Source organism: Culex pipiens, chromosome 2 (assembly GCF_016801865.2).
Source record: "Culex pipiens pallens isolate TS chromosome 2, TS_CPP_V2, whole genome shotgun sequence".
Classification (NCBI taxonomy): Eukaryota; Metazoa; Arthropoda; class Insecta; order Diptera; family Culicidae; genus Culex; species Culex pipiens.
The window spans coordinates 188,813,269-188,837,676 of record NC_068938.1 but is presented as its reverse complement, the minus strand read 5'-3'; the positions used below and the strand labels follow the sequence as shown (position 1 = coordinate 188,837,676).

The 24,408-nt window shown below is 43.0% G+C and overlaps 4 protein-coding genes across 4 annotated transcripts; 1 reads left to right on the top strand and 3 right to left on the bottom strand.

Annotated features, from left to right (window-relative positions):
• Positions 1–4,485: 4,485 nt before the first annotated feature.
• On the bottom strand, positions 4,486–7,002 carry LOC120415151 (uncharacterized). Its single transcript, XM_039576586.2, has 4 exons — positions 6,649–7,002; positions 6,141–6,379; positions 5,683–5,949; positions 4,486–5,618 (listed from the first exon to the last, which is right to left on the bottom strand). Exons 2-4 carry the CDS (start codon positions 6,231–6,233, stop codon positions 5,502–5,504), a joined length of 477 nt encoding a protein of 158 aa, XP_039432520.1. The 5' UTR covers positions 6,234–6,379; positions 6,649–7,002; the 3' UTR covers positions 4,486–5,501.
• Positions 7,003–9,085: 2,083 nt separating this feature from the next.
• Positions 9,086–11,418, top strand: LOC120415102 (zinc finger protein 878-like). Its single transcript, XM_039576520.2, has 2 exons — positions 9,086–9,403; positions 9,466–11,418. The coding sequence occupies exons 1-2, from the start codon at positions 9,186–9,188 to the stop codon at positions 11,393–11,395; spliced, it is 2,148 nt and encodes a 715-aa protein (XP_039432454.1). The 5' UTR covers positions 9,086–9,185; the 3' UTR covers positions 11,396–11,418.
• Positions 11,419–12,413: 995 nt separating this feature from the next.
• On the bottom strand, positions 12,414–21,603 carry LOC120415101 (condensin-2 complex subunit D3). The gene is made up of 5 exons (XM_039576519.2): positions 19,368–21,603; positions 14,227–14,377; positions 13,754–14,165; positions 12,803–13,692; positions 12,414–12,735 (listed from the first exon to the last, which is right to left on the bottom strand). The coding sequence occupies exons 1-5, from the start codon at positions 21,452–21,454 to the stop codon at positions 12,415–12,417; spliced, it is 3,861 nt and encodes a 1,286-aa protein (XP_039432453.1). The 5' UTR covers positions 21,455–21,603; the 3' UTR covers position 12,414.
• Positions 21,604–22,523: 920 nt separating this feature from the next.
• On the bottom strand, positions 22,524–24,335 carry LOC120415103 (caspase Dronc). Its single transcript, XM_039576521.2, has 3 exons — positions 23,952–24,335; positions 23,034–23,893; positions 22,524–22,970 (listed from the first exon to the last, which is right to left on the bottom strand). The coding sequence occupies exons 1-3, from the start codon at positions 24,081–24,083 to the stop codon at positions 22,607–22,609; spliced, it is 1,356 nt and encodes a 451-aa protein (XP_039432455.1). The 5' UTR covers positions 24,084–24,335; the 3' UTR covers positions 22,524–22,606.
• Positions 24,336–24,408: the final 73 nt, after the last annotated feature.

The window sequence follows — 24,408 nt, the reverse complement described above, 5'->3', positions numbered from 1 at the left end:
ACTTCGGTGAAGGTCAAGAACATGCACTCGTCTTTAGGACAATGGCAGTTTTGGTGTAATGCTAAGTTTACCGACCTTTTGATTAATGATTAATGAACATGTACTCTCACTTAAAATGCCAATAATAATTATTTAAAAAAATACTATACACCACAATATGGTCCAAATCCGGGCATACTCGGACTACCCTCTGAAATCAAAGATTGACCCATCACCTCAACCCTCCGTCAAAGCCCTTGAAGTTTGTATGGGAAAAATCGACAAAATATACGGAGAATGACAACTGTTTCAGTTTTTACCTAAGTAAGGCGCAATAACTATCCAGCTCTCTTACCAATTTTCGGAACTAAGATCATTATTATTTTTAGAATGACTTTCCCGATGACATTATATTTTTAATATTGTTTGCTAAGAAGCTGATAGCCTCCAAAAATAACCATTTTATTTTTGGATTACTGAATTTTGGTTGTTTGAATAAAATCAAATAAAAAAGAGATGTTTGAAGTAAAAGTTGAATTTGAGGTTATTAATTATAAGCTTTAATTGTGCTCTATGTTTTAATTAACATATTTTCTTACAGAATTATTTAAAGTCAGTTCAGGTACATTATTCCTGTTAAAAGACAGATTCTCGACTCGATTTGAAACGGGATCTGGTCTAACTATCCTCTTCCTGTTTTCTTACAAATAGAATATGATATTCGATCACCCTTGTGGTAAGTCATCTACACTCTGTAAACATGAGTGATAAATTTGATCATATTTCAAAAGAATTATTTGTAGAGATCAATCTTACACTAATCATTTGATTAGTCTTCCAAAAAAAAAAACATGATTTCCGGTTGATTTTGAGCCACTTGACTCACGTCGGAGCTTCCAATTCACTTTCACAAACAACAATCAAGATGGTTACTAGTTATTCAAACGAATTTAGGTAAACCGTATACTGAATACAAGTGATTTTCTACCAAAATTTGTTAAATAAACAACCGAAAATCGGTACAAAAAATATGAACGATTTTGGTATTTTTTTTACATCACCAACTTATCAGTAATACACAGCGAATTTACCAATGAAATCGGCTGTTTTTACAGATTTTTTTAAACCGATTTAGGTAAAAAAATGTGTCATTAACTTATACAGTAGTCCTAGGAGAGCCTCGTGGCGCGATGGTTAGCGGCTTCGGCTGCCGATCCCTAAGTTGCTGTGGGGCGCGGATTCGATTCCCGCCTTATCCCTCCTGGCCTTCTATTGGATGGGGAAGTACAACGTCGGTCCATTTGCGTAAAAGAAGTTTTGGGTGACGATTTCCATAACTTTACAAGGAATGGGATAATCGTTGTGGGTCTCGTGGCGCAGGGGTAGCGGCTTCGGCTGCCGATCCCGATGATGCTATGAGACGCGGGTTCGATTCCCGCCTTATTCACTGAGCTTCTATCGGATGGTGAAGTAAAACGTCGGTCCCGGTTTCTCCTGTCTCGTCAGAGGCGCTGGAGCAGAAATCCCACGTTAGAGGAAGGCCATGCCCCGGGGGGCGTAGTGCCAATAGTTTCGTTTCGGGATAATCGTTACCAAAGAGAATCAGCATGTGTAGGGCACGATTCTAAACAACTTGTTGAAGAAATTTTGTCAAAATATTGAAAGCGACGCAAAATGTATAACTTTGAACTTTGAACGAAAAATCATGACAATGATGGAAGTCAACCTTCGGACACCTAGGAATGAGCAGAAACTTGCAATAGAGACCACAAAAGACCCGGGGGGTCGTTAAAGTGGATTGCTTTGCTTTTTGTAGTCCTAGCCAATACGGTTATGTCTGTCGAACAAAACAGTTTTGACTTTTTATAAGCGAAACATCTGAACCAAATCTGTGACCTTTGTTTTTCCCAAAGAAATCTGACAACACTGCTCTCGTGCGTTTGTGTTAGTGTCACACAGGCCACATTTCACCAATCCAAACACAAAACTGTCGCGTGGTTAGCATACCTGGCTGATTTGCCTCCCAACCCGACCCCTCCTACCTGGTCCACCCCACAAACGGCGGAACATCTCACGAAACTCTCTCCGGATTCCAAATCTTTCCCGATACTTCTACCAGACCAGAGGTCTTGAATTGAATTCTTAATCACTGCCAATATAATCGGCAGCCAGGTTTCGTGGAGTGTGATTCAAAATGGGGTTGGGGTAGGGTACTCACTCGAATGCCTGCCGGAAGTTGCTCGGGATTGGTTAGCTGCCGTCCGCAAGATTTGCCGGAAACACCAGTGTGCGAAAAACGAGCTTCACACGTCACACGCACACAATATTCGCCTTCCAACGAGGAGGAAACACTTGGAATTTTGTATATTTTCTACACTCACTGTACAACAATGGCCGATACACGCACTCTCCGCGGAAGGAACCTCTGCCTGATAGATTGATGCACACACGACTGATTTGTGGGGAGGTTTGAAAGCTGCATGGGTTGGATGGAGCTGAGAGCAAGCATAAATTTATGCTGGGTGAATCGAAACTTGTACGCAAGTCGAGGTACAGTTAAAAAGATGGGAAAACGCTCACGCAAATCAAGCAAAATAATGTTAAAGGGTAAACAAACCGTACATTTGAGTTTGACATCGATTGTTGTCAATTCATCGGGGTCCATAAATCTTCACACCGAGCTCACAGAAACTTTCAAAATTATTTTGATAGTGTGAGTGAGCTTCGTGTACAAAGTGACAGTTCATCCTTCTCTCTGGTTCATCACTTTTTAGTTTGACTTTGTTTTTCAAACCAACGGGGTACACACCTGTACAAACTAAAGCTAAGTACGGATACCGGAAGAAACGCGATCAAGACATGTGGCCCATTATTTTCGTGATCCTCACGATGCGCGCGCTTGAGATTCTTGGGAGAAAAATAAAAATATGTTAATATTTGAAATGCTAAAATTTAAAAAAAACTAAAACAAAAAATAAAAAGAACTTAAAAAATAATATCCCGGGCGTCAATAATGAGAATCCACATTCGTTGATATGACCGCAGGATAATGGCCGCATGACAGCCGCAGAACAAATTTCCGGCTGTTGTCAAAGGTTGCCTTAAATTTTCAGCTGACATTTTGGAAAATATTGAAAACAAACCTAAGTGACAACCAAATCAACGAGGAATTTCAATTCAATTTGCTTAATTTTACACTCCGGTGGTAAAGGCGGCTTTAACCTCCTGTCAGTCACAGCGAAGGAGAATCGTGCTTTTATCTCCAAATAATAACATTTTAAAATAAAAACGTTACTTAATCCACCAGAAGGTGGTTGCTGCCTTCCTCCTAAAAGCCTTGCAACCACACACTACGAAAGCTTTGGCTAACGCTTACTTAGTAAAGACACTATACATCTGAGTGCTGAAATCTATGATAAATTTAATGAATCATTTGAAAGCACTGCAGCGAGCACTGCAGTGTTTGTGTGCGGGTACTGAGCGGAAAGTTCCGACAGCTATCCGTCGGGGCTTTCAAATTATGTAAATTATGACCGTTTTTGTATCTACCAAAACAGTTTTACGATCAATTACTTTAAAAGTACTGCACCAAACCGGATGAAATTTAAAAAAGACTTGACCTGAAGACGAATCCAAAAACATAGATCTGGAACAAAATCGGTCTAGCCATTTCGAGAAAATTGAGTGAGAAAAATAAAATCTACGTCCATCCACACGCACAGACATTTGCTCAGAATCTGATTCTGAGCCGATATATACACCGGTGGTTGGTCACTTTTTCGTTTGACACTTTTTTAGTTTGTACCCCGTTGGTTGGTCAAAGTCAAACTAAAAAGTGACGAACTGTCACTTTTTACACGGCGCTCACGTACACTATCAAAACAAACGTTTGGTAGTATGTGTGAACTCCGTGTAAAAGGGGTGTCAAACTAAAAAGTGACCCCGTTCGTTTGACAACAGTTGGTGTCAAACCATCGGAGTTTGAGTAAAGGACTAAAGGTATATCTTGGAGGCTTATTTAAAAAGTTCATTTTTTGAGTGATTTTATAGCCTTGCCTTAGTGAGGTGAGGAAGGCAAAAAAATCCCAAAGCCAAAAATTTTAAATTTTCTAAAATTTTAAAATTCTGAAATTCATAAAATTTATATATTCACTTATATATATTTTTTTAAGTAGTTTTCAATATTCAATTTAACATTATGTAATATATTCAAAATATAAGGCTTTCTAGTCAGAAATTTACCAACACATTCAAAGCATGTTTACATGACAGCTGGACGTTTGTTTGCATCAGGTTTCCTATCTCTTTCTAGCAAAATTTTTTTGTCAAGCGACTTCTAGCTGGTTTATTTGACTGATTGCCCGATATGTCAGCCAACATACTTCGCAGGGCTGTGACAGCTACAGCTCGATCATTGTTTGCATCAGTACACTGTGACGAGGAGTTCGTCATTTTTGAGTTAAATTATATTTTTTTCACTGGGCCTGGAAAGCCTTATTTGAATTTTTGATTTTCAAATTTGGAATTTTCGATTCTTTTTTATTTTTGAATTTTAAATTACTAAATTTATGATTTTTTAAATTTGATTTTTTATTATAAGAATTTTTGAATATTCTAAACTTTGTACGGTCAGTTCCTTAGTAGACTCGGTCGCTGGAAATGACTGGCAAAATAGGCGGCGTGTCAGATGCGGGATTACAAATGTCAAAATCTCTCAAATTCTTCTTCTTTATCTCCGGGTCAAACAAAAGTTTTCTCTACACCGACTTTTTGCACACGCAGAAAAATGAGGCATATTTGAATCAACAAAACATTTTGTTGATTTGAAAATCAATATTTTTGTTGAATCAACGCTAAACGTCAAAGCAACTTTTTAAAAACAACAAAAGACTTTTGTGGAATTAAGAAAATCAAGGTTTGTTTCAACGCAAAATCGGCGTTGATTATATTCAACAAAATTTTTGTTGAATCAAACCTCGTACAGGCTGATTCTACAAAATATTTTTCTGCGTGCATCCTTGCAAGAAAAAAACGGAAAAAATTGAATATTTTAATCACTGTTTTTGGAATGATCGATAACAATACTAAGCTTTGCATCTTCTTGCGAATAGAAAAATAGACAATTGAAAACGGTGCGGCTTTTCGACCCCACTTTTCATCACCCAGCTGATAACCCGAGCTTGCTTCTCGACGCTGCCAATTGATGGTTCTGCGATGGTGGAATCGCCAGGGTCAATCAAATTGTCTCCCGCGGCCACTTCAGCATGTTCCGCATGTGACTTTGGTAGGACGACTGAAGCAGATCAGGACCAAAGCTGATTTCGAGATGCCAACGCGTCGAACATTGACGGTGGTGGCGCCGCGAACTTCCCATCTTCGGTGGTGATGATTGTGCGAGTTCATCATACTATCATAGTCTTCAGAGTTGTTTTATCTAATTGATCGAATCTGGGACGAGGTGTTGCATACGACGAGCCCGCTAGGCTGTTAACTCCCCCATTGGATGCGAGAGAAGACTGCTGTTATTGTTGTTGCTGCTGCTGCTGCAGACTGGTATGCGAACTGCGATGCGATGCTTTGGAGCTGGTTGGCGATGATTCTGCATTTCCTCGGTAACCTGATTCCTTCGAGGCATCCCCCTGAGAGGAGAAAAAAACAAACGTTCAACTCATGAATCTAAACCTAACATCTAATTCATCCTACCTGCAGCGGTTCGTTCGTCGACCAAAAATGCTCCAGCAACGCCATGTGATCCGTCGGGTCCGTGTTCGTGACCCCGACCTCCTTCGTCCGCGTCTCGGACTTGCGATGGCTGGTAGTGGTTGTTCTGCCCTCCACCAACCACACCGGTAACACGGTGACCATGGTGATGATTCTGGGTGCCACGCCGTTAAACAGCGGGTATGGATGCGCCTGAAGGTTGTTGTTGATCTTGTACTGCAGCTGTTGGCGATAGCTTGGCTGTTGCCGCTAAAGAGAAAGAAGCGATTGTAGTTGGTATTCCGCTGTCGGTTGGACCGGCGCAGCTGGTTGATATTATCACTGCCGCGGAAGAAGTGAGCGCGGTTTGAAGCAGTCTGATCCGATCAGAGCCGGTTAAGTTGGTGTGAAGGTTGAGCCACCGCGGTCATCAACACCGGGGGCGAAAGTAGCTTGCTTACTGAACGCTTGAAGCGGTGATGTTGGCATTGGAGGCTCATCGTGGTTGGACCTGGCGAGGACTGCGTCGACATGGTGTTACCGGCCGTTGGCATCTTCGATGATGAAGAGATGTTGCCAAACGATGTTGGCAGACCCTTGGCTGTAACATTTGAATCGGAGCGCAACAGTGGTCGGTGCACTGCCTGGCGTAATCGAGCTGCTCACACTAGAGGTCGCAGCTGGCAAGGGTTGCAGCAATCTAGAATGCAAAAAAAAAAACAAGAAAAAGTTTATTCCCCACCTTCGTCTGGTTTTGCACTATCCGGATCGTCTGGAAGATGCAAAATCATAGAAAATACATTCCTTCTCCAACAAGTTTTGCACCTTCCGGACTGTCCGGAAGGGCTCAACATAAAAAAGACAACTTTGCCGGCAAAAGGAAAACTGGATTGCCAGCTGCGAAAGTGGTCCATCAACCTTCCCAAACTGTTCCGGGAAAGGGAAAAACGGCATTTGAGCAATACTTACCTCCACTTTGAAGAAAAGTTCACTGCTCAGTGCAAACTGCAAGCACCAACTTGACATTTTAATCCCTAACTACTCAAACGACAGTTCAGCTTTTGAACTGTCGTTTGAGTGAAAAATCCACTCAAAATCAACTTGAACTTGATTTTGAGTACCTCCAGCCGACCGTGCGTCTGAAGTCCCTGGAACTAAAACCCGTCACAAGCGCCGGATACGGTTCCGGCGGAAGATTTGTCCCTGACACTTTTCTTTCAAGAAGAAAGCAAAATAAACTGCTTGAATGGTTTGACAACGAGAAATGTCATTTGCGTTTGACAGTTCTCGCTGTCAAAAAAATCGAGCAGTCTGAAGCGTGATCGCAACAAAAGGTAATGGCCTATCTACAATCACTTAGCTTAGAATAGTTAAGTAAAGTAAAACTTAGAAAATGTACACAACTTACGGCCGTCATCCACAATCAACTTAGAAAATTTGCTGGGCTGATATACGTTGCTATGCAGTTGTTTGTTTACCTTTGATATGGAAACGTCAACTTACCGTAGATTTTGAAATTTTCCAAACCATACGTCAAGTTTCTAATTTTATTACTTTTCATTGTAGAAGATCAGATTCATTTCCATTGATTCAAACTCCTAATCTAAGTGAAATTTTCTAAGTTAAGTGATTGTAGATAGGCCATAAGCCAAAAAGCAAGTTATCGCGGTTAACGCGAGTTAAAGCAAGTTAAAGCGGAAAAGCAAATGTTAGCGCTGCAAAGGTTTAAAAGGGGAGCTTTATCGCTCGGTGAACGCAGGAGTGACGTCCCCCTCGTGATAACCAGTAAATTTCAACCAAAACAACAGAATAGACTGATTGTATACAAATCCACAATAGCCCATTTAGAATGTTTTGCTTGAACTTTGTGCAATTATATCAGTAACAACATTTCAAAAGGGCGAAACCTACGATCCTGCCGTTTCGGGAAAATCAACATTCAAAATTTTGCAATTCCGATCAATTCCTATTTCCACAAAAAAGCATGAAAACCATCATTTTTTTCAAAACGTAATAGAAAATAGCAATAATTTCATCATAGAGAGCAATTTGAAATTAATTAAGGTGTTTTTGCTTTTAAAAATTGAGAAAAACAAATTACGCCTTTTTGAAGAGCGTGCCTCCATTTTCGCCCCACCGTATTCGCCACCCACTCAACCAAAACAACGGTTTAGCCCGTCAGGTTACGCCACAAAGCAAAAGTAAACAACAGATTCGCCCTTTTGGTTTTTGTTCACTTTTCGGGTTTTTAAAGAAAAAAGTGGTGAAACAACTATTTTATCATTGTGAAACGTTACAGTCAGTGATAATACAGTGATATTTGCAACCTCAGTGATAAAAAATTGGTCTAGAAAGCCTTCATAAGGATGTGCTCTATATTGAAGTGACGTTCCTTGGGGTGTCCCCGCCGGAAGTGGGAGACATGGCACCTGACGACTAGGCCACCCCGCGACACCATCCTGCCTTCTCAAGCTTTGCTTAGCTTCAATGGTTACGGAGGCGATGATTTTGTACGGCATTCCTCCTAAACCTCCCTACACTAACTTTTTGTCCTGCAACTGCTCGACCCAGAATCCCCGGATGTCCCAAGAACCGGTAAATTATGGACCTTCATACACTCAAACCCCGATGGTTTGACACCAACTGTTGTCAAACGAACGGGGTCACGTTTTAGTTTGACACCCCTTTTACACGGAGTTCACACACACTACCAAACGTTTGTTTTGATAGTGTGCGTGAGCGCCGTGTAAAAAGTGACAGTTCGTCACTTTTTAGTTTGACTTTGACCAACCAACGGGGTACAAACTAAAAAAGTGTCAAACGAAAAAGTGACCAACCACCGGGGGTTGAGTGTATCTAGATTGTGAATCCAGACCAGATCCGATACTACAATAATTGAAATTAAAAAGTTATGTATTTAGGATCATACAAATCTATGTTTGTTGTGGAATTGTGGTCAGAGACATCAAAAACATACATTTTGATCCATTTTGAGGATTGTCAGGTTAAAATTCACTAAATTATAACGAAAATTTAGTGTTTCTAAATATACGTCGGAACTTGCAGAAAACACTACATTCGCCCCTCGTGATTGGATGAAAACACAAGGGCGGAAACTCAAATTGGTTTGTTTTGATTGATGTTGTTGATTAGCCCTTTTGTTTTTTGCTTGTAAAACTACGTATTTTCGGAATTTTGTGATGATGGAGGGTGTTTTAGAATCAGTTTTGTTCGCTTTATATCATTCTGACAAAAACTCAGTTTGTTTACATCTGAGGGTTTCGCCCTATTGAAAAGTTGTTACAGATATTTCGGTTTATATTCCCACCATTTATGCTTTGTTGTAACGACCGTGTTTAGTACAAAATAAGCAAAACATCGAGATTGTCAAAACATGTCAAAATCACAACAGAAAAGCATAAAAACAAAGCGATCGAACTGTTGCAGCAACTTTTAAAATGTTTTGAGAGTTTTTTCGTGCTTATTTAAGTTAGTAAACCACCAAAATGGACTGCATCGTACCGAACTGTGACCCCGAGGGGCGCAGCTTCACGCTCCGCTTTCCCCGCAGTCACGTCCTCTGTCAGCGGTGGCGAACGTCGATCGAGCTGGGCAGCGGCCGGGCCCTTCCGGCCGACCTGGACTCGCTGGAGGCGGAGGTTTGCCAGCAGCACTTCGAGGAGGTGGACGAGTACAGCGAGCCGGTGCTGTTCCGGAATGAGAGGTTTGGGTTTGATTTATTGGATCAATTGTTGGAACTTTAAAGTAACTGACTTTTTGTTTCAGCATGGCCCGCGACGTCTATCTGTCCAGCTGCCGGCTGTGCCTGCGGATTGATTTCGCCGATCAAATTTACGCAATCGACAGTGGCGAGATCATCATCGGAGACATCCCAGTGGAAGAGCTGCTCAAAACAACGTTCCAGATCCAACTGCCTTCGGAGCCGGTGGGAGGGATCTGCGAGGAGTGCCTTGTCAAGCTGGACATGGTCGCATCGCTGAAGCGACACTTTTGCGAGGGAGCCAAGAGTATACGACGGTTGGAGACGTACATCAAGGAGGAGAACCGACTACGGTACAAAAAGGTAGCGAAGGTGAAGGCGCAGCCAGTTGAGCTGGATGTTCAAGAAGTGCATGAACCGATAGATGTAGAAGCCGTTGATTCGGCAAACGTGAAGCACGAAGCAAAGCTTGAGGAGCTGCTCGTTGAGTCGAATGTTATGGCGGTTGAAATGGCCGAAGACGGGATATTTGAGGAAGAGCAACTAAACGAAGCGAGCGAAGATGAGAATGTACAGGAGGATGTAGTAGAAGAGCCGGAACATGACGAACCGGAAGAAGAGGAGAAACCTAAGGCGAAACGAGCAAGGAAACCTAAGAAGATGTATTCTGACGATGAACCAGAGGCGAAAACGCGACGAATTGGCAGGCCTCGTGGAAGTAAGACAAATTTAGCGAAAACGCCAAAAGTCAGGAAAGTCCACATCAAACATTTAACCGAACGCAAATGCTATCTGTGCGTGCAGCTGTTCGAAACCGACGAGGAGCTGTTTTCGCACATTTCGGTACACGTGGATCACCCTCTGTACTGTGAACTCTGCAGCGAAACGTTTCCCAGCCTGACGAAGTACAATCGCCATCTGGCGAAGCACGATCCGGAGGAACGCCCCTTCAAATGTGACCATTGCGAGCTACGGTTTTGCGATGGTCTTGCGAAGCGTCGCCACGAGAAGCAGAAACACAACGTGGACCATCCGGTTACGCTGAACACTAACGCGTACAGGAGAAAGGGCAAATTCACCTGTCACATGTGCGGCAAGCAGTGTTTCTCCATGTCTTCCCTGAGGGAACACGAAGACAGCCACGCCGGCATCAAGCGGTACGAGTGCAAATCTTGCGGACGATTATTTGCCAACAAAAACAATCTGGAAAGGCACCACCTGATTCACACGTCGGAACTTCCGTTCAAATGTACAATTTGCGGAAAAGGATTCAGACAATCCCCAATGTACAAGGACCACATGAGACTTCACACGGGCGAGACTCCGTACGCTTGTAACGGGTGCGATCAACGGTTCTCCTCTACCTCGCTGCTCCGGAGGCACAAAATCCGCGACCATGGCCAAGCTCCAGGTCATCCGAAGGTCGGTGGGCTGGCAAAACCACGTGCCTCGAACAACTTCTGCCGGTTTTGTTTGGCCCCGTTCAGGCGCCACATGCAGCTGGTCGACCACGTCGAACGGTTTCACGCAGACCAGGAGGTGGAATTCTTCAACTGCCAGCTATGCGATCAACGCTTTGTCGAGAAAACCCTCTTCGAAACGCACGTACGTCATCACGACAAAAACTTCCAGTGCGAACTGTGCGAGAAGAGATTCGCCTCGCTCGAGGTGCTCAAAAACCACGAGGCGCGACACCACGAAGAGGGGAAGAAGGGCTACGTTTGCAAGACCTGTGACAGGACCTTCTCGCACGTTGCCAACCTTAAACGGCACGAACTGCTGCATCTGGGCATAAAACGCTTCGAGTGTGATTTCTGCGGGAAGCGATTTGCCCAGTCGAACCAGTTGCACGTGCACAGGCGCACGCACACCGGAGAACGACCCTACACTTGTCACTGCGGTAAGAAGTTTGCCGACAACAGCACGCTATGCAAGCACCGGAAGAGTGTTTGCAAACCGCTTCCGGTGACGGATCCCAGCGGAACTTTTGCTTGAAAAATACAGTTGATGCAACAGAATTCCAGAGATTTCCGTTAATCCGAAAACCAATTTAACCTTTCATTGCATCTTAGAAGACAGTGTTGAGGCCAGATTCCCCAACCTAGATTGCGGATGGACTGTATTTTCGGGTTCCGGGTGATCAAAACACTATGGGTTCAATTTTCTCACTTTTCCACAATTGTCTCAGCAAACGTCAAAACACAACAAATTGCTGCCGGATCTTTTTCCGGATCTCTCCCGGAAAAGATCCGGCAGTAATTTTGTATGGTTTGACGTTTGCGGAGGGTACCAAAAAAAGGTAAACAAATCGCTTCGTGCCTCAGCCAATAAATCTAGAAGTTCAGTAACTGTTCGAAAATGTACACAGCGCAACATGTCTCATTCGCGTCTCGAAACGGCGTAAAAAATCTTTCTCGGTTTCTGTTCTGCTTACCGCCTTTTTGTCCGTTAGTCGTTTCTCGCTGTCACGTTGCTCGCGCACACTGATGGATGACAGTAGAGTCATGGCTTTCTACCTAATGATATACAGCCTTGCAGTAGAGTAATCTACGTGCGCATGTATTGCGTGTACGTACACGAAAAAGATTGAGGTTAAATTTTGTCCGGACAGCAAAATCAAATGGTTCGCTAGTGTGTGTACGCGAAACGTCATAAAGCTCTGTTGCGCAAATCTGGGGAAAACATTCGGTTCGGGCCAAACAGTCAGGTCGACCAACCCCATAGACATTTATCTCGTTGTGAAATCTGTAGACCGACTCGATTAGCTCTCAAAACATTCGTTTAATCAATTCTCAAATCCTCCAAAGGGACCATCCATAAACCACGTGGACACTTTAGGGGGGGGGGGGGGGGTATGGCGATTGTCCACGCTCCATACAAAAAAGTTTTTTTTTTGTATGGACAATTGTCCACGAGGGGGGGGGGGGGGGGTTGGGATTTCCAAAAAAGTGTCCACGTGGTTTGTGGATGGTCCCAAAGGACATTTCGAAGCCAAAATCAAGCACACACCAACCTTAAACTTCATCCATCTCTTCCTCTGCCTCGTCCCCATCACTCCCCTCACTGTCGGAACCAGCCTTGGCTCGCGTTTTCTTACGCTTCCGCGGGGACGGCCCGTCCCGCGCCGCATCCAGCGCCTTCAACAGTCCGCGCCAAAAGTCCATCGGTTTTGCAAACTCGACCAGCGCCCGGAAGTGCTGCGCCGTGGCCATCGCAAACTCGTGCAATCGCTGCTCCACCAGCGGCTCCAGCCCGGGTTCCACCTCGGCGATGTACGCGCGCACCTGGCTCTCGAAGCCGTGGTACACGGCGATCATTTTTTCCACGATGGTGATCTGAAATGGGGGGAGAAACGAGAGGTTTGAAAAAGGAAAATGTAAATAACTGCACCCTGCAACCAACCGTTTCCTGCTCGTTCTGCTGCAGTGCGATCTTCACGCGGGACTTTTTGCTGGGCGAAGGTCCTTCCTCCGGGGGTGGCGGTGGTGCGTCCTCGTCGTTTGCGCCGGATGCGGCCGCTTTCGCCAGTCGAGCCTTGTCGCGATCCTTCACCGAGACCATTTTCGTGAAAATGTACAGCAAATCGAGCAGCGTTCCCGCCCCGGCCGAACACTCGACGTACTTGCGCTGCGTCAGCTGAGCGTTGATTTTGTTCACGTTCTTCAACAGCTTCAGCAAGCTCAAGTCGTCAATGTTCTCCACGAAAAAGTCGTAGATCTGGTTTCGTTTGGCAAAGTCTCCCGGTTCGTTTCCTGCCAAATCGCAAGGTTCGTCGTCGATTTCCGAAGCCGGAAACATGTCACTTTCGGCGTACTGCAGATAGTTGTTGAAGACGTAGACGCACTCCAGCAGGGAAACCTTGAGCAGCTTCTCGTTTTTGGTGTGGACGTACAGTTGAATAACGTACAAGGCTTGCGCCGCGATCTGGCTGTCTTCGTCGAGGATTAGTTTCAGGATGTTGAGCAGCACACGGCCCCGCATCTTGACGTAGTCCTGCAGAATCAACTCGTTCAGGTTGTTGAGCGCAACGCTGCGAACGGTGATGTACCGCGAGCTGAGCTGCAGTATGACGGTCTTGATCGAGGAATCCACCAGAGACGTGTGCCGCTTGCACAGATCCGAAAACGACGTTATCAACGTGCAGATAATACTCTCGTGAATGTTCTTAAACTTGAGAATCTTGTTGAAATCGGCAATGATCGTGGAAGCGAGTGATCCATCTCTCAGCGCAAATCTGGACAGAATCACGATGGTGACGCAAATCTTGCGGTTTTGATCCGTTTGCTGCAAGACTGTAACAAAAAAAAAGTCTGTTAAATTACCAAAACCAACCAAAAATCTCAGCACACTTACTCAACCTCTCGTCCGAGGCCACCCGTGCAAGGTAGTGCAACATAATCGCCATGATCTTCTCGTTGGGTCGATCATTCAAATCGGTGCACGTTTCGGCATAAACCAGCAAGCTGATGAGAAACCGTTCGTTCGACATGTGCAAGCTGGTGTAGTGCGACTCGTAGTGCAGCAAGTATTCCAGCGTGGTATCGCGGATTCCCCGGATCCAGTTCTCATCCACAGTTCCGTCGGATTTCTCCTTGATCGCGCAGCACAAACTGTACACGTCGCTCACCAGAGAGATGGTTGTACTTCCGGTTCGCAGCAGGTCACTCAGTATCTTGAACAGATGGTTCAGCCCAGCCCGCGTGAAATCATCCAGCCATGCTTTGACAACGCAGAGGATGTACTGCAAGCTTACCGGGGAATTGTACTGAAATTGAAAGATTCGTTAGGTGCGATCAAATAGGCAAAAAAAAATCCTAAAAAGTTACCATGTCGACCTGCAGAATCTCACTCATGGTTTTGATTACCACGTCCGGATTCCGGGACTTCATTTTGCTCGCGATGATCGACAGAATGATCCACGCCTCGCTGCAGTTGACCGTGGTGATGTGCGACTCGATTATCGTGAGATTCTTCTGGCTGGAAGAAAAGTAAATTATTTTAGTAAATATTTTTTCCGACGTTTAAATTTTTAAAAGAATAGTTGTGGTTGTGGTGATTGTTGCACTCGATCGTAATTTGTAATTGTTATGAGCAGGAGAGACCAATCATGGCTGCCCCTGCGTTGCTGAACAGAACCGTAAAATCCTTTCAGCACTACTGATCATAGGCTTCGACGATCTAGTGGTGTTTGCCTTATCAAGAGCATGTATGAATTCGCCGAAAAGATAAAACAACATGATTGCTGAAACTAGATCAGTTGCGAATAGGTAACAGTCAACGGCGCCCGCCATGTCAGTTTGTAGATCTCGATTTTATGGGAAGGGAATGTTAGCTGTGCTTACACTCCACAAGCGCCAGGAACCTGAAAATTTGTTAGTAGGATAGGGTGTTTGGTCAGGATTCATCATAGAAGATGATGATGCGACCCAAAATTATAGTGTTTGTTGAAAGGTATTATGAATTATTCTCAAGGCAAGCAATTAGATGCTGCGGATGATACATTTCCCGTTTATCTGTTGCTAAATTTGAAATGACATGGTTTTAATCTTAGACAGCCGGCTGTGGAAAGATGGAACCAAGATCATTTGTAATTAAAGAATCATGAATTAAACAGTGTACCTTTTAAATTGAGATGTTTTTACGAGTTTTAAATGATTGATGTTCAGTGAGGTACTGATTAACGAAGCAAACGACGAGTTACGATGTTTATCGAGCTAAAATAGTATGATAAGGTATTTTTGTTGTTGTTGCACACCGACGACGAACGCGAAAAATCCTGCGACCCGACGGAAAAGCATCGCAAAACGTACTTCGATCGTAATTTGTCATTATTATTTGTTAAAAGCAGATTGAGTTCATTCCAAGGTTCTTTCTGTCTTATTTTTTTCAACCTACCATCGACAAATTACAACCGACGATCAAACAAAAATGACGCGATAAATTTTAATTTGAACGAAAAAAGTATTTTAAAAAGCATTATACACCTGTCCAGTTGTTTTGCAATCATATGTTTCCAAAATTTCTAAGTATTGGCGAAAATTTTATTTTTGCGAGAAAAAAAGTTTATGCACTGAACATTGTAATTTCATAAAAGTTCAAAATATTTTTAAACAAGCCCAAATAAGCTAAAAATGATTATCAATGCAGAAAAAGGTGTTTAAGATTGTTTTAAGTTGATTTGACTTCTTTCATTGAAATTTTCAGGTTTAAAAAAAAATTTGCCCCCTGATTTTGCGAACCAATTTTGAAAGGGGGCGACATAAACTTTGAAAAAAATTTGCAACGGCCTTAAGGCTTTTGGATTTTTTGAATGAATGATTTTTTAAATTTTCAATTGGAGAATTGATGTTTAATTTTTTTTTAATATTTATATTTCAAATTCTTAAATTTTGATTTGATTATTAAATTTTTGGATTGTTAAAATTTTGAAATTTAAGAACAATTAATTTTAAAAAATTCTGATATTTTTCGTTTCGTTTCGTTTTCGTTTTACGGAGCAAGGTGGGGGACGCGGCCTCAAGTCAGTCCAAGTCCGGTTTCTTGTGGAAAAAAGGGTAGTGGCCGAACTAGTATTGCATACCAAATGAACACCACCGGAAGATATAGGGGATCGGGAGGGGGGAGGTGAAAGAAAATTAGTGTTGATGTGAGTAGTAAGAACTTGGATGATTTGAGCAGTTACGGTAATCTAAGTTTAACACTGAATAAAGAAAATCTGAAATTGTGATTCAAAGTAAGAAGGCCCGGAATAAATTAAATTATTAGTTAATAAAATAAGAAAATGTAACTAATCGGAGATCTATACAAAAGAAACCTGTGATGTATTCCAAATTTAAAGGAAATAAAAAATACTAGAGAAAAAAAGATGAAAACTAACTGCCGACCTGTCACGTCCGTCAATAGTCTTGTCGTACATTACAACTAGAAACAGATCTGCCAATGAAATGTTACACTTCGTTCAAATCAACTAATCATTTAAGTCCAATTATTCATCTACGGAAAACTATCTAACTTTAATCAACAACCTAAACTAAACTGTCTGAAAGTAAATTTAATCTCAAATCCCCGAATGTTTTATTATAACGCCAAATAAGGTAAAGGATCTTGTTTTTAAACCAGTCTTGCCGTTTCCAAAAACCAATAAACATAAATGAACAGTTCATAAGTTGAACACTAGTAATTAAGACGACTATTTCATGCCATTCATTTCATTAGGGCATAGAGCTTTGCAAACAAGAGTGCATCTCTATTATACCTTATGTAAACTGTCATTTGAGTGAAGGAGACACACTCCTGTTCACAAAACCCATGCGCCCTTTTGAAATGTTAGGCTCCATTTGATCGTCAAGGCTCCAGTAGACCCTCGATTCGCAACAATGGTCGATACAACCATAATCCGAAAACCGTTAGTTCAACAGATTAACGAATTTTGTCCGATATCATCGCACTATTGATTGACCGAGACTCTATGGAAATTTTGACATATCAAAATGCTACGTAATAATATTTTTTTTTTAAATAAATTTCAAAATCTATTCTATCCTACAATGCCTAGAAGAGGCCTCTGTTTCTGTTGTGAGTAAGCGCTGGTTTCAGAGTTCATTTTTCAATTTAAAAGGGGTGGGAGACGACTAATTTGCTTCATGAACTCCTACTCGGCCTTGGGACCACCTCTTAAGACACTGATGGCTCCTAGCTAGGAATTAAACCTAGACACAGCGTCGAGGCCCGCTTCGCATGGCAAAAATGTTGGCTGGGGGGAAGTGATATTATCACGAAATTTTATTTTAAAGCCAACATTGCTAACGGCGTCGAGGTCCTTACTCATGCCCAAGGAATTTTAAAAAATTCTGATATTTTTGATTTAAAAATTTTTGAATTAAGATTTTACGAATTTTCTAATTTATTAGATTTTTTTTAAAATAATGAAACATTAAATTTATTGATTTTTATATCACTGATAATTAAATTCTTTGAATGGATCTTTGAAGAATGAAATAATCGCAAAAAATCGTTTTCGCTTGCGAGCTTTCTTCACCCCGCGAGTGAGAGACAGGAGGCCAGTCACGCAAAAGAAAATCGCTCCCAAACGTCTCGAAGAAAATCAATCTGTTGGTGATTGTTTGTGAATTTCGTTGTCAGCACAACTCAAAATTATTTATATCGCTTTGTTTACACACATTGCCCATCTACAAAAAGTGACAGGCAATTGTCCAACGTGTGACGTTACACTTGCGAGTGTTGTAGTGAAACAAAATGTTCCGCCGAATAATCCAGAAGATGTTTTTTTAGGTTCCTTTGACCGATTTTTCGTTCGCGAGAGAGGTGAGCCATGTTCCCTTCGGATTTTTTCTCTTGATGAACGTTCAAAGAATTTTAAGATTTTTTTAACTTTTGATTGAATTATTTTGAGATTTTGTTTTTGACAAAGAACTTTGTCCTAAGGGCTCTATTCTGGTGAGGTGTCAATCCAGAAAAACGAAAAATGTCACGCGTTACGAAAATGTTGCATGCTTGGTACTGGGGAAGGGGTCTGCAACGCAACAAGGCACAATGGTGCAACATTCTTGCATGACAGTTCCAAGAAAGCAGGAGACGAGGCAAAATTTGCCCCATGTTGCCACATTTTATGCGAACTATATAAGCTAACAGATAGCCTATGAACAATTTTAGTGTTTACCGAGGATCCGTTAGAGGTGGTAATTTTATTGCTCACACACACACATGCACACATTGAAATACACAGGTTGTGCACCAACTTGGGAGGAATTCTGTTCTAACGAAGAATGCTAGGACGGTCACTCGAAAACCAGAATGATTTGAGGCAATGGGGTTGGGACCAAACTGGTAGGATATTGGCCACACCCAGAGTGGCCATGGCCCTGGGGAAGGTTCTACCGGGGACATTTATCGAACTATACAAATTTGGGCAATATGGGTATCAAATACATGGTTTTTGATACTGGTAATGAAAATGGCAATTTTCCGAACCATACTTGTGTTGGCAATATTTTCGTGTTTTGGCAATTTATATCCACAGAGGTGCCAATGATTGAAAATTTTTAATTAGAATGAATTATTCAGGATTAAATAAATTGGCAAAGAATTAAAAATTATAAATAAAAATAGAATGATTTTTTAGAGTTTTGTACAAAGTTCTTTGTCATATAGGTCATGTAGAACATAACCACCTGCACCTTTTTATTTTTTTTAATTTATGATTTTAAGATTTTTCAAACATTCAAATTTTTTAATGTTGAAATTCTATATATTTTTATAGCTTATTTGTTAATGTTTGATTTGTTTATGTATAGAATTTTTGTTTACCTTATTTTTATTTTTTTATTACAGGTTTTGTTTATCTGAAATTTAAGATTTTTTTTTTAAATTTTTGAGTTTTTGAATTTTTAAACCGTTAAAATTGTAAATTCTGGAATATTTTTTTATCTATTTTTTATGTTTGTTTTATTAAAGCTTAAATTTGTTATTTTTTGATTTTTTGAATTTATTTGTTTTATTTTCGATTTTGTAAATTTTTGAATTTTATTTTCTTAGATTTTTTAATTCTTTCAATCTTTGAATATTTGTTTTTTTTAATGTTAATTTTTTTATCAAGATTTTAATGTTATAAATTTTAGTTTTGTATTCCTGAATAAAAATATTTCAAATTTATTCTCTACTTTACTAACATTCATAATATTCAATAGTGACTTATGGGATTCCAATAAGTCGATATGTATACGTGAAGGTGGGTCTAGGAGGTCAAATTAAGAAGTTAATTTTTCGAGTGATTTTATAGCCTTTCCTCAGTAAGGTGAGGTTCAGGTTCTTACTGGGAGGGGTTGACATCCCCGTAGAAAATGAAAAGCCGTCCAGAATCGAAGCCGACTGACAAAAACGGCCGCCAACAAGTGAAGAGCAGTTTCTCTGTAATGCTAATTTCGTGCCAAAAGATCAGACTACTCACGTCAGTATCGACTTCTGAATCCACGAGTCGACGGCCGCCTTCAGCACGTTGATCTTGCCGAGCACCAGTATCGATCGGACGATCATCCACGGGGTGAAAACCTTACTCGAGGACGAATCCTCGAACCGGGCGATGTTATCGAACACATTGCACTTCAAACTCTCCAGCGCGGACTCCTTCAGCTTCTGGTCGCTGTCGTCCAGAAATAGCAGCAACGATTTGGACCAAATCTTGATCAGCGGCAGATAGCTCGGGTAGCGCTGAAGAAGTTGGTTCAGCACGTTCAACGTCGTACGTCGCATCAGCATGACGGGGTCTTTGGCGAGCTTCACGACCACGTGTTCGAACACCGGGTCGTCGATTCGGTTGCGGTTCAGCTCGACGATGCACTCCAGACAGGAAAGGGCCGTTCGTCGGATCGAGGACGTTGGACAGAGGGTGGCTTCGTAGATGACGTCGATCAGCGAGAGGAGCTTCTCTTCGATGGTTTCAATGCCCTTGATGTTGGAGATAATTTTGGCGGGTTTGGAGCTTTCTTCCGGGGTTGACTGACTTGGGGGTTGGTTGGAATCCCGCGAGTTCATGGTAAAGTTGAGCACATTCCTGGAGATTCCCAACTCCAGCTCTGCCGTTTGGTACAGCTCTTCCATGTCGTTCATCTGCAGGTAGCTCTTCTCGTCTTCGTCGGCCGTCGCACAGAAGAACGTATCCTTCATGATCTGCCGCATGACCTGGTTTCCGTGCTGGAGAATCTTCAGCAAGCAATGGAACGCCTTCAGCTTAACGGTCGAGTTCTTCTCAATCAGCTTATTGTACAGCAGTTCCACCATCACGACCTCGCGGGGCACCTCGGAAATCTCCGCCTTGAACACTTCCCAATCAACGGTGCAATCGGTGCAGGCCAGTTTGCCCAAGAATTCCACAATGTTGACGCGGGTTGTCGTTTCGGCGTGCGTTTCGATCTGCTTGAGGTAGTCCACGATTGATACGTTGCACTTGCTGTACATGGCCGTTTCGTACTTGAGCGCGATTTCGCTTAGATATGCGTAATCTTCCGGACGGGAGAACACCTTCGGCGGGTTCGTTAGTACGGATTTGATGAAGAGGGTCAGTACGGTGGGCGTATCCTTCGGGTACTGCTCGAGCATTTTCAGGAAAAAGTTGTAAATTTGAAAGCATGCAGGGTAGTTTTTGTACTCCAACTTGTAGAACATGGCCGTTCGGTTCAAAATGAGCTGAATAGTCTTGGAGCAATCGTTGTGGTCGTCGTGCTCGGGCAGACAGACCGCTTCCAGCGTTTCAAACACCTTCTCGGCGACGTTCTGCGCCACGTGGCGATTCGAGGTGTGCTTAACGGCGTAGTTTAAAACTACCTTCAAGTTTACAATAAGCTGGTTCTTAACCTCGGCGCAGCTCTTCAACGTCATGCATTTCAGCAGCAGCTGAATCTCGTCCATGATCTGCACATACTCCATGAGTAATCTCGTCGAAAAATCCGTCCGCTCTCGGCTGAGATACTCTTCAAATATCGGATCCTGCAACAGGTCAGCCAACTTCAACGCGTCCAAACACTTCAGCAGGACCTGCTCGTTGAACGCCGCCGTCTGCTTCTGGCCGGGCGTCCCCAGCAGCACCAAATATGCCTTCACGGCTGCCGTGGCCAACCGCCGGTTGATGGCCTCCGTCGGATCGTACTCGGCCAGGCAAACCAGCGCGTAAATAAACGCCAAAAACTGGTCCACCTCGATCTTCTTCGACAGATACTGCCAGTTGTCGTACTGGTCAAAAAGCCCCGTCTGTTGGCGCATCTTGTGTGCTTCCGACCGGATGTCGTTCAGCAGTTCCAACAGGTTGCCGTCGGTGACGGCCCGCCGTATGAGGGCGCAGTCCCGCAGATCCAGCGTACCGCCTCTAGCAGCAGCAGCGAGCGGTTGATCGTCATCGCTGTCGGAGTCGTCGTGCCGGTCTTCCGGCACCGGAGCTTGCTCTTCACCGGCGCAAATTGAATCAATCCGGTCGATGGTAAGCCACGGATCGAAGTACTGCGGAAGCTGGTCCAGCAGCATGTGCACGTGCGGTGGAGCCATTTTTTCGACGGAAGATCACAAAACCTCAGAGTAACCACGAAACCGAGAAAGGTTTTTACAACATTTTAAAAATAGAGAGCGGATTTATTGATTTTTGGCACAAAATCACTAAAAAGTTGAGGCATTAGATTCGAAATTTAACTTCCTTTTGACGGTTTGCGATTTGTTTGTAAACAAAAAGCATATTTTTAGTACAACATACTTTTTAGCACAAACCAGATTCAAAAAGGAGCTCCCCGGTCAAAAGTGTTTCGGTGGTTTTCAGTACACTCAAAATCAGAAGTACCTCTCAAAAATGGTTCTATCTACCCTTCATCTAATATTGTAATATTACCTAACGACCTATTTAATAAATTGGGTACTAAAGCCCTATGTAATTGTAATATGTACAACAGTAAAAAACACGATTAAAAACCATTTCTGATCACTTTTTTTCATTTTAACGCAAAAATTTTTTTTGTCAAGACAACATTTTTTCGATGGATCAACTATGGTCCCCTTGGAAAGAGCTGTCAAGTAGGAGCTTTTCTGTCAAGAAGGACCGCGGGGTTAATTTTTCAAAATTGATTCAAAAATCCATTTTTAACTCTTTGTGGTCGAACAAAGGTTCATTGTACTCAGAAAAATAAGCTTTATCGCTGTAAACAATAATATCAGCAATCTAAGCTTCATTTTAGGACCCAATTGTAGGATTGTCTGGGGAATGGAAAATGTACAGTTGCACCCTATTTGGTGTATTATTAAGATCATTTAGGAAAAATCATTCGACAAATGGTGACTGTATGGTTGTTGACTATGCGGGAGGGTATCTGGAATGCCCGATGGCACTAAAAACGTTTGACATCAGGAGGTTGCCTGGCCCTCTAAAACAACGTCTTGTTTTTACAGAATTTCAAACTTGCTTTCAAATCTTGGTAGAAATAACGTTTTTAACGACAAAAAAAAAGTTTTGTGGTTTTGTTGCCTTTATTGAGAATTCAGTATGGCGAATAGTTTTATAATAAGTAGTAAGTAAGTAAAATATCTTAGATAAATTGCAATAACATTACTTTTAACTGATAATTTTAAAAACTATCACTAGCGCTTGTTAAAAATGGTTAAATTTAGAAATAAAAAAAAGTAGCTCCTCCTTCTTAGACGCAGTTGTTTCCCTCACTCCACACTGTACCCCGGGTTGAGGTACAGCAAGTCGTAAAACCCATACTGCTCGCAGGCCAGCGTCTGCATGCCGAGGTTTTCCGTTCGGTACCGGGCCATCTCCTTGCCGACCAACTTCATCAGCTGCTCGACGTCGGTGTCGTGGGCGTGTTCGGCCCAAACCTTGCACATGCTCTCCACCAGCCAGGACCCGAGGCTGGTGTCCCGGTGGGCCGAAAAGCCGGGCACCGTCGAAAAGCAGATGTACATGTCGGCGTACGTTGGCATGTTCGTCGGCGGTTCCTTGTTCCGGTTTATCATGCCGTCGCGCTCCGTGTTGGCGTCCGACCGGTACTGGCCAAAGTCGGCCCGGTCACCCCTGGAAGAATTTTGGTTGATATTTAGTTTGATTCATTAAAATTGATTATTTTTCACAGTCAACCTGCAGATCGAGAAGAAGAACAGCTTCGGTCGGCCGATCAGCTTGGGGCAGTTTTCGTTGTTGAACAGCTTCAGGATGTCGTGCACGAACAGGATCGAGTTGTCGTTGAGGTAAATCTTGTCCCAACCCTTGTTGTGGTTGCCGTGGGCTAGAATGTAAAACGCGAAGCATTCGGCCGAGAGGTGCGGGGAATTCTTCAGCTCCTTCACCAGCAACTGGAAGTCTCCGTTCGTCAGATCCTCGTAGTAAAATACCGTGAACCCAAGCTGCCGGAACAGAGACAACAGGTTATCTCGATCGGCTTCGGCTCCATTCCGCGTTGGATGGGTGTTGTTTTTGTACTTGATGATGTTCACGATGAATATCACACCCCTTCTGGTCGACGTCATCGGATACACCTCCAGCAGTCGAGGTCTCTGCGGTCGCGTGGTCAGTTTCACCTTCAACAGATCCTGAACCGGCTCCAGGTACTCCACCAGGCGCATCTTTCCATCCGTTGTCTCAATCTCCTGGTTGTTATTCTTGGCGTCCTCATCTTCGGCCGAAATCGACCGCGAACCAATCGATAAACGCTCCAGCCTCTGCTGCTGGACGGCCAACTGGCTGGACTCTCCAAAGTTGGCGCTAACCGCACGACGACGGTTCGGATGGAACGTAGAGTTAAAGGTTTCATGCTGACCACCGACGTTGAGGTTCTGGTTCTGGTTTAATCCCACCACCGGTCCACCTTTGAGCAATTTGTAAGCAGCCGGAAAGTTGCCCTGGCAAATTTCCAGCAACGTCTGGAACGCCGTCGGCCCTCGTTTGGTGATCTTCTCAAAAAGCTTCTTATGTTTTGAGGCCTCGTCCCGGTAGCGATCCTGTAAAAACATGTTGCGTCATGACTCATCAGGTCAAGGCCCTTTGTTCAACACTTACCTCGATCACGGCAATCATCACCTCGGACAGCATCCGTCGCAGGTAGCATTCTTTCTTCAGGACTTCGTAGTTGGTGTTCTGAATCAGCTGATCCATATTCCGCAAAATCCGATGCCGTTCCAGCTGGTTCATTTTTGTTAATTGTTGGTGCGCAAAAACACGGCAGTGTACAAAGGAATGTCACGGTCCTGGGAGGTTCAGTCTGAGGCCCCTGGGGCCAACGCTAGTAGCAAACTTGAGCGCAAAACTATTCACAACCGCTTGAGCACAACTTTTAACAACAGTTATCAACAAACAATCACCGAGAAACTAGAATAATGTTGAAGTTACGCGAGGAGCTGTTGCGACGTGAGTCATTGTTTTGAATTTACAAAAATGGCTTCCCTTCAAAACAAGAACGAATCGACAGGGGTGCCAGATTTGCGGAAGAGACAACAAACTGATTCCCTTCGGGAAC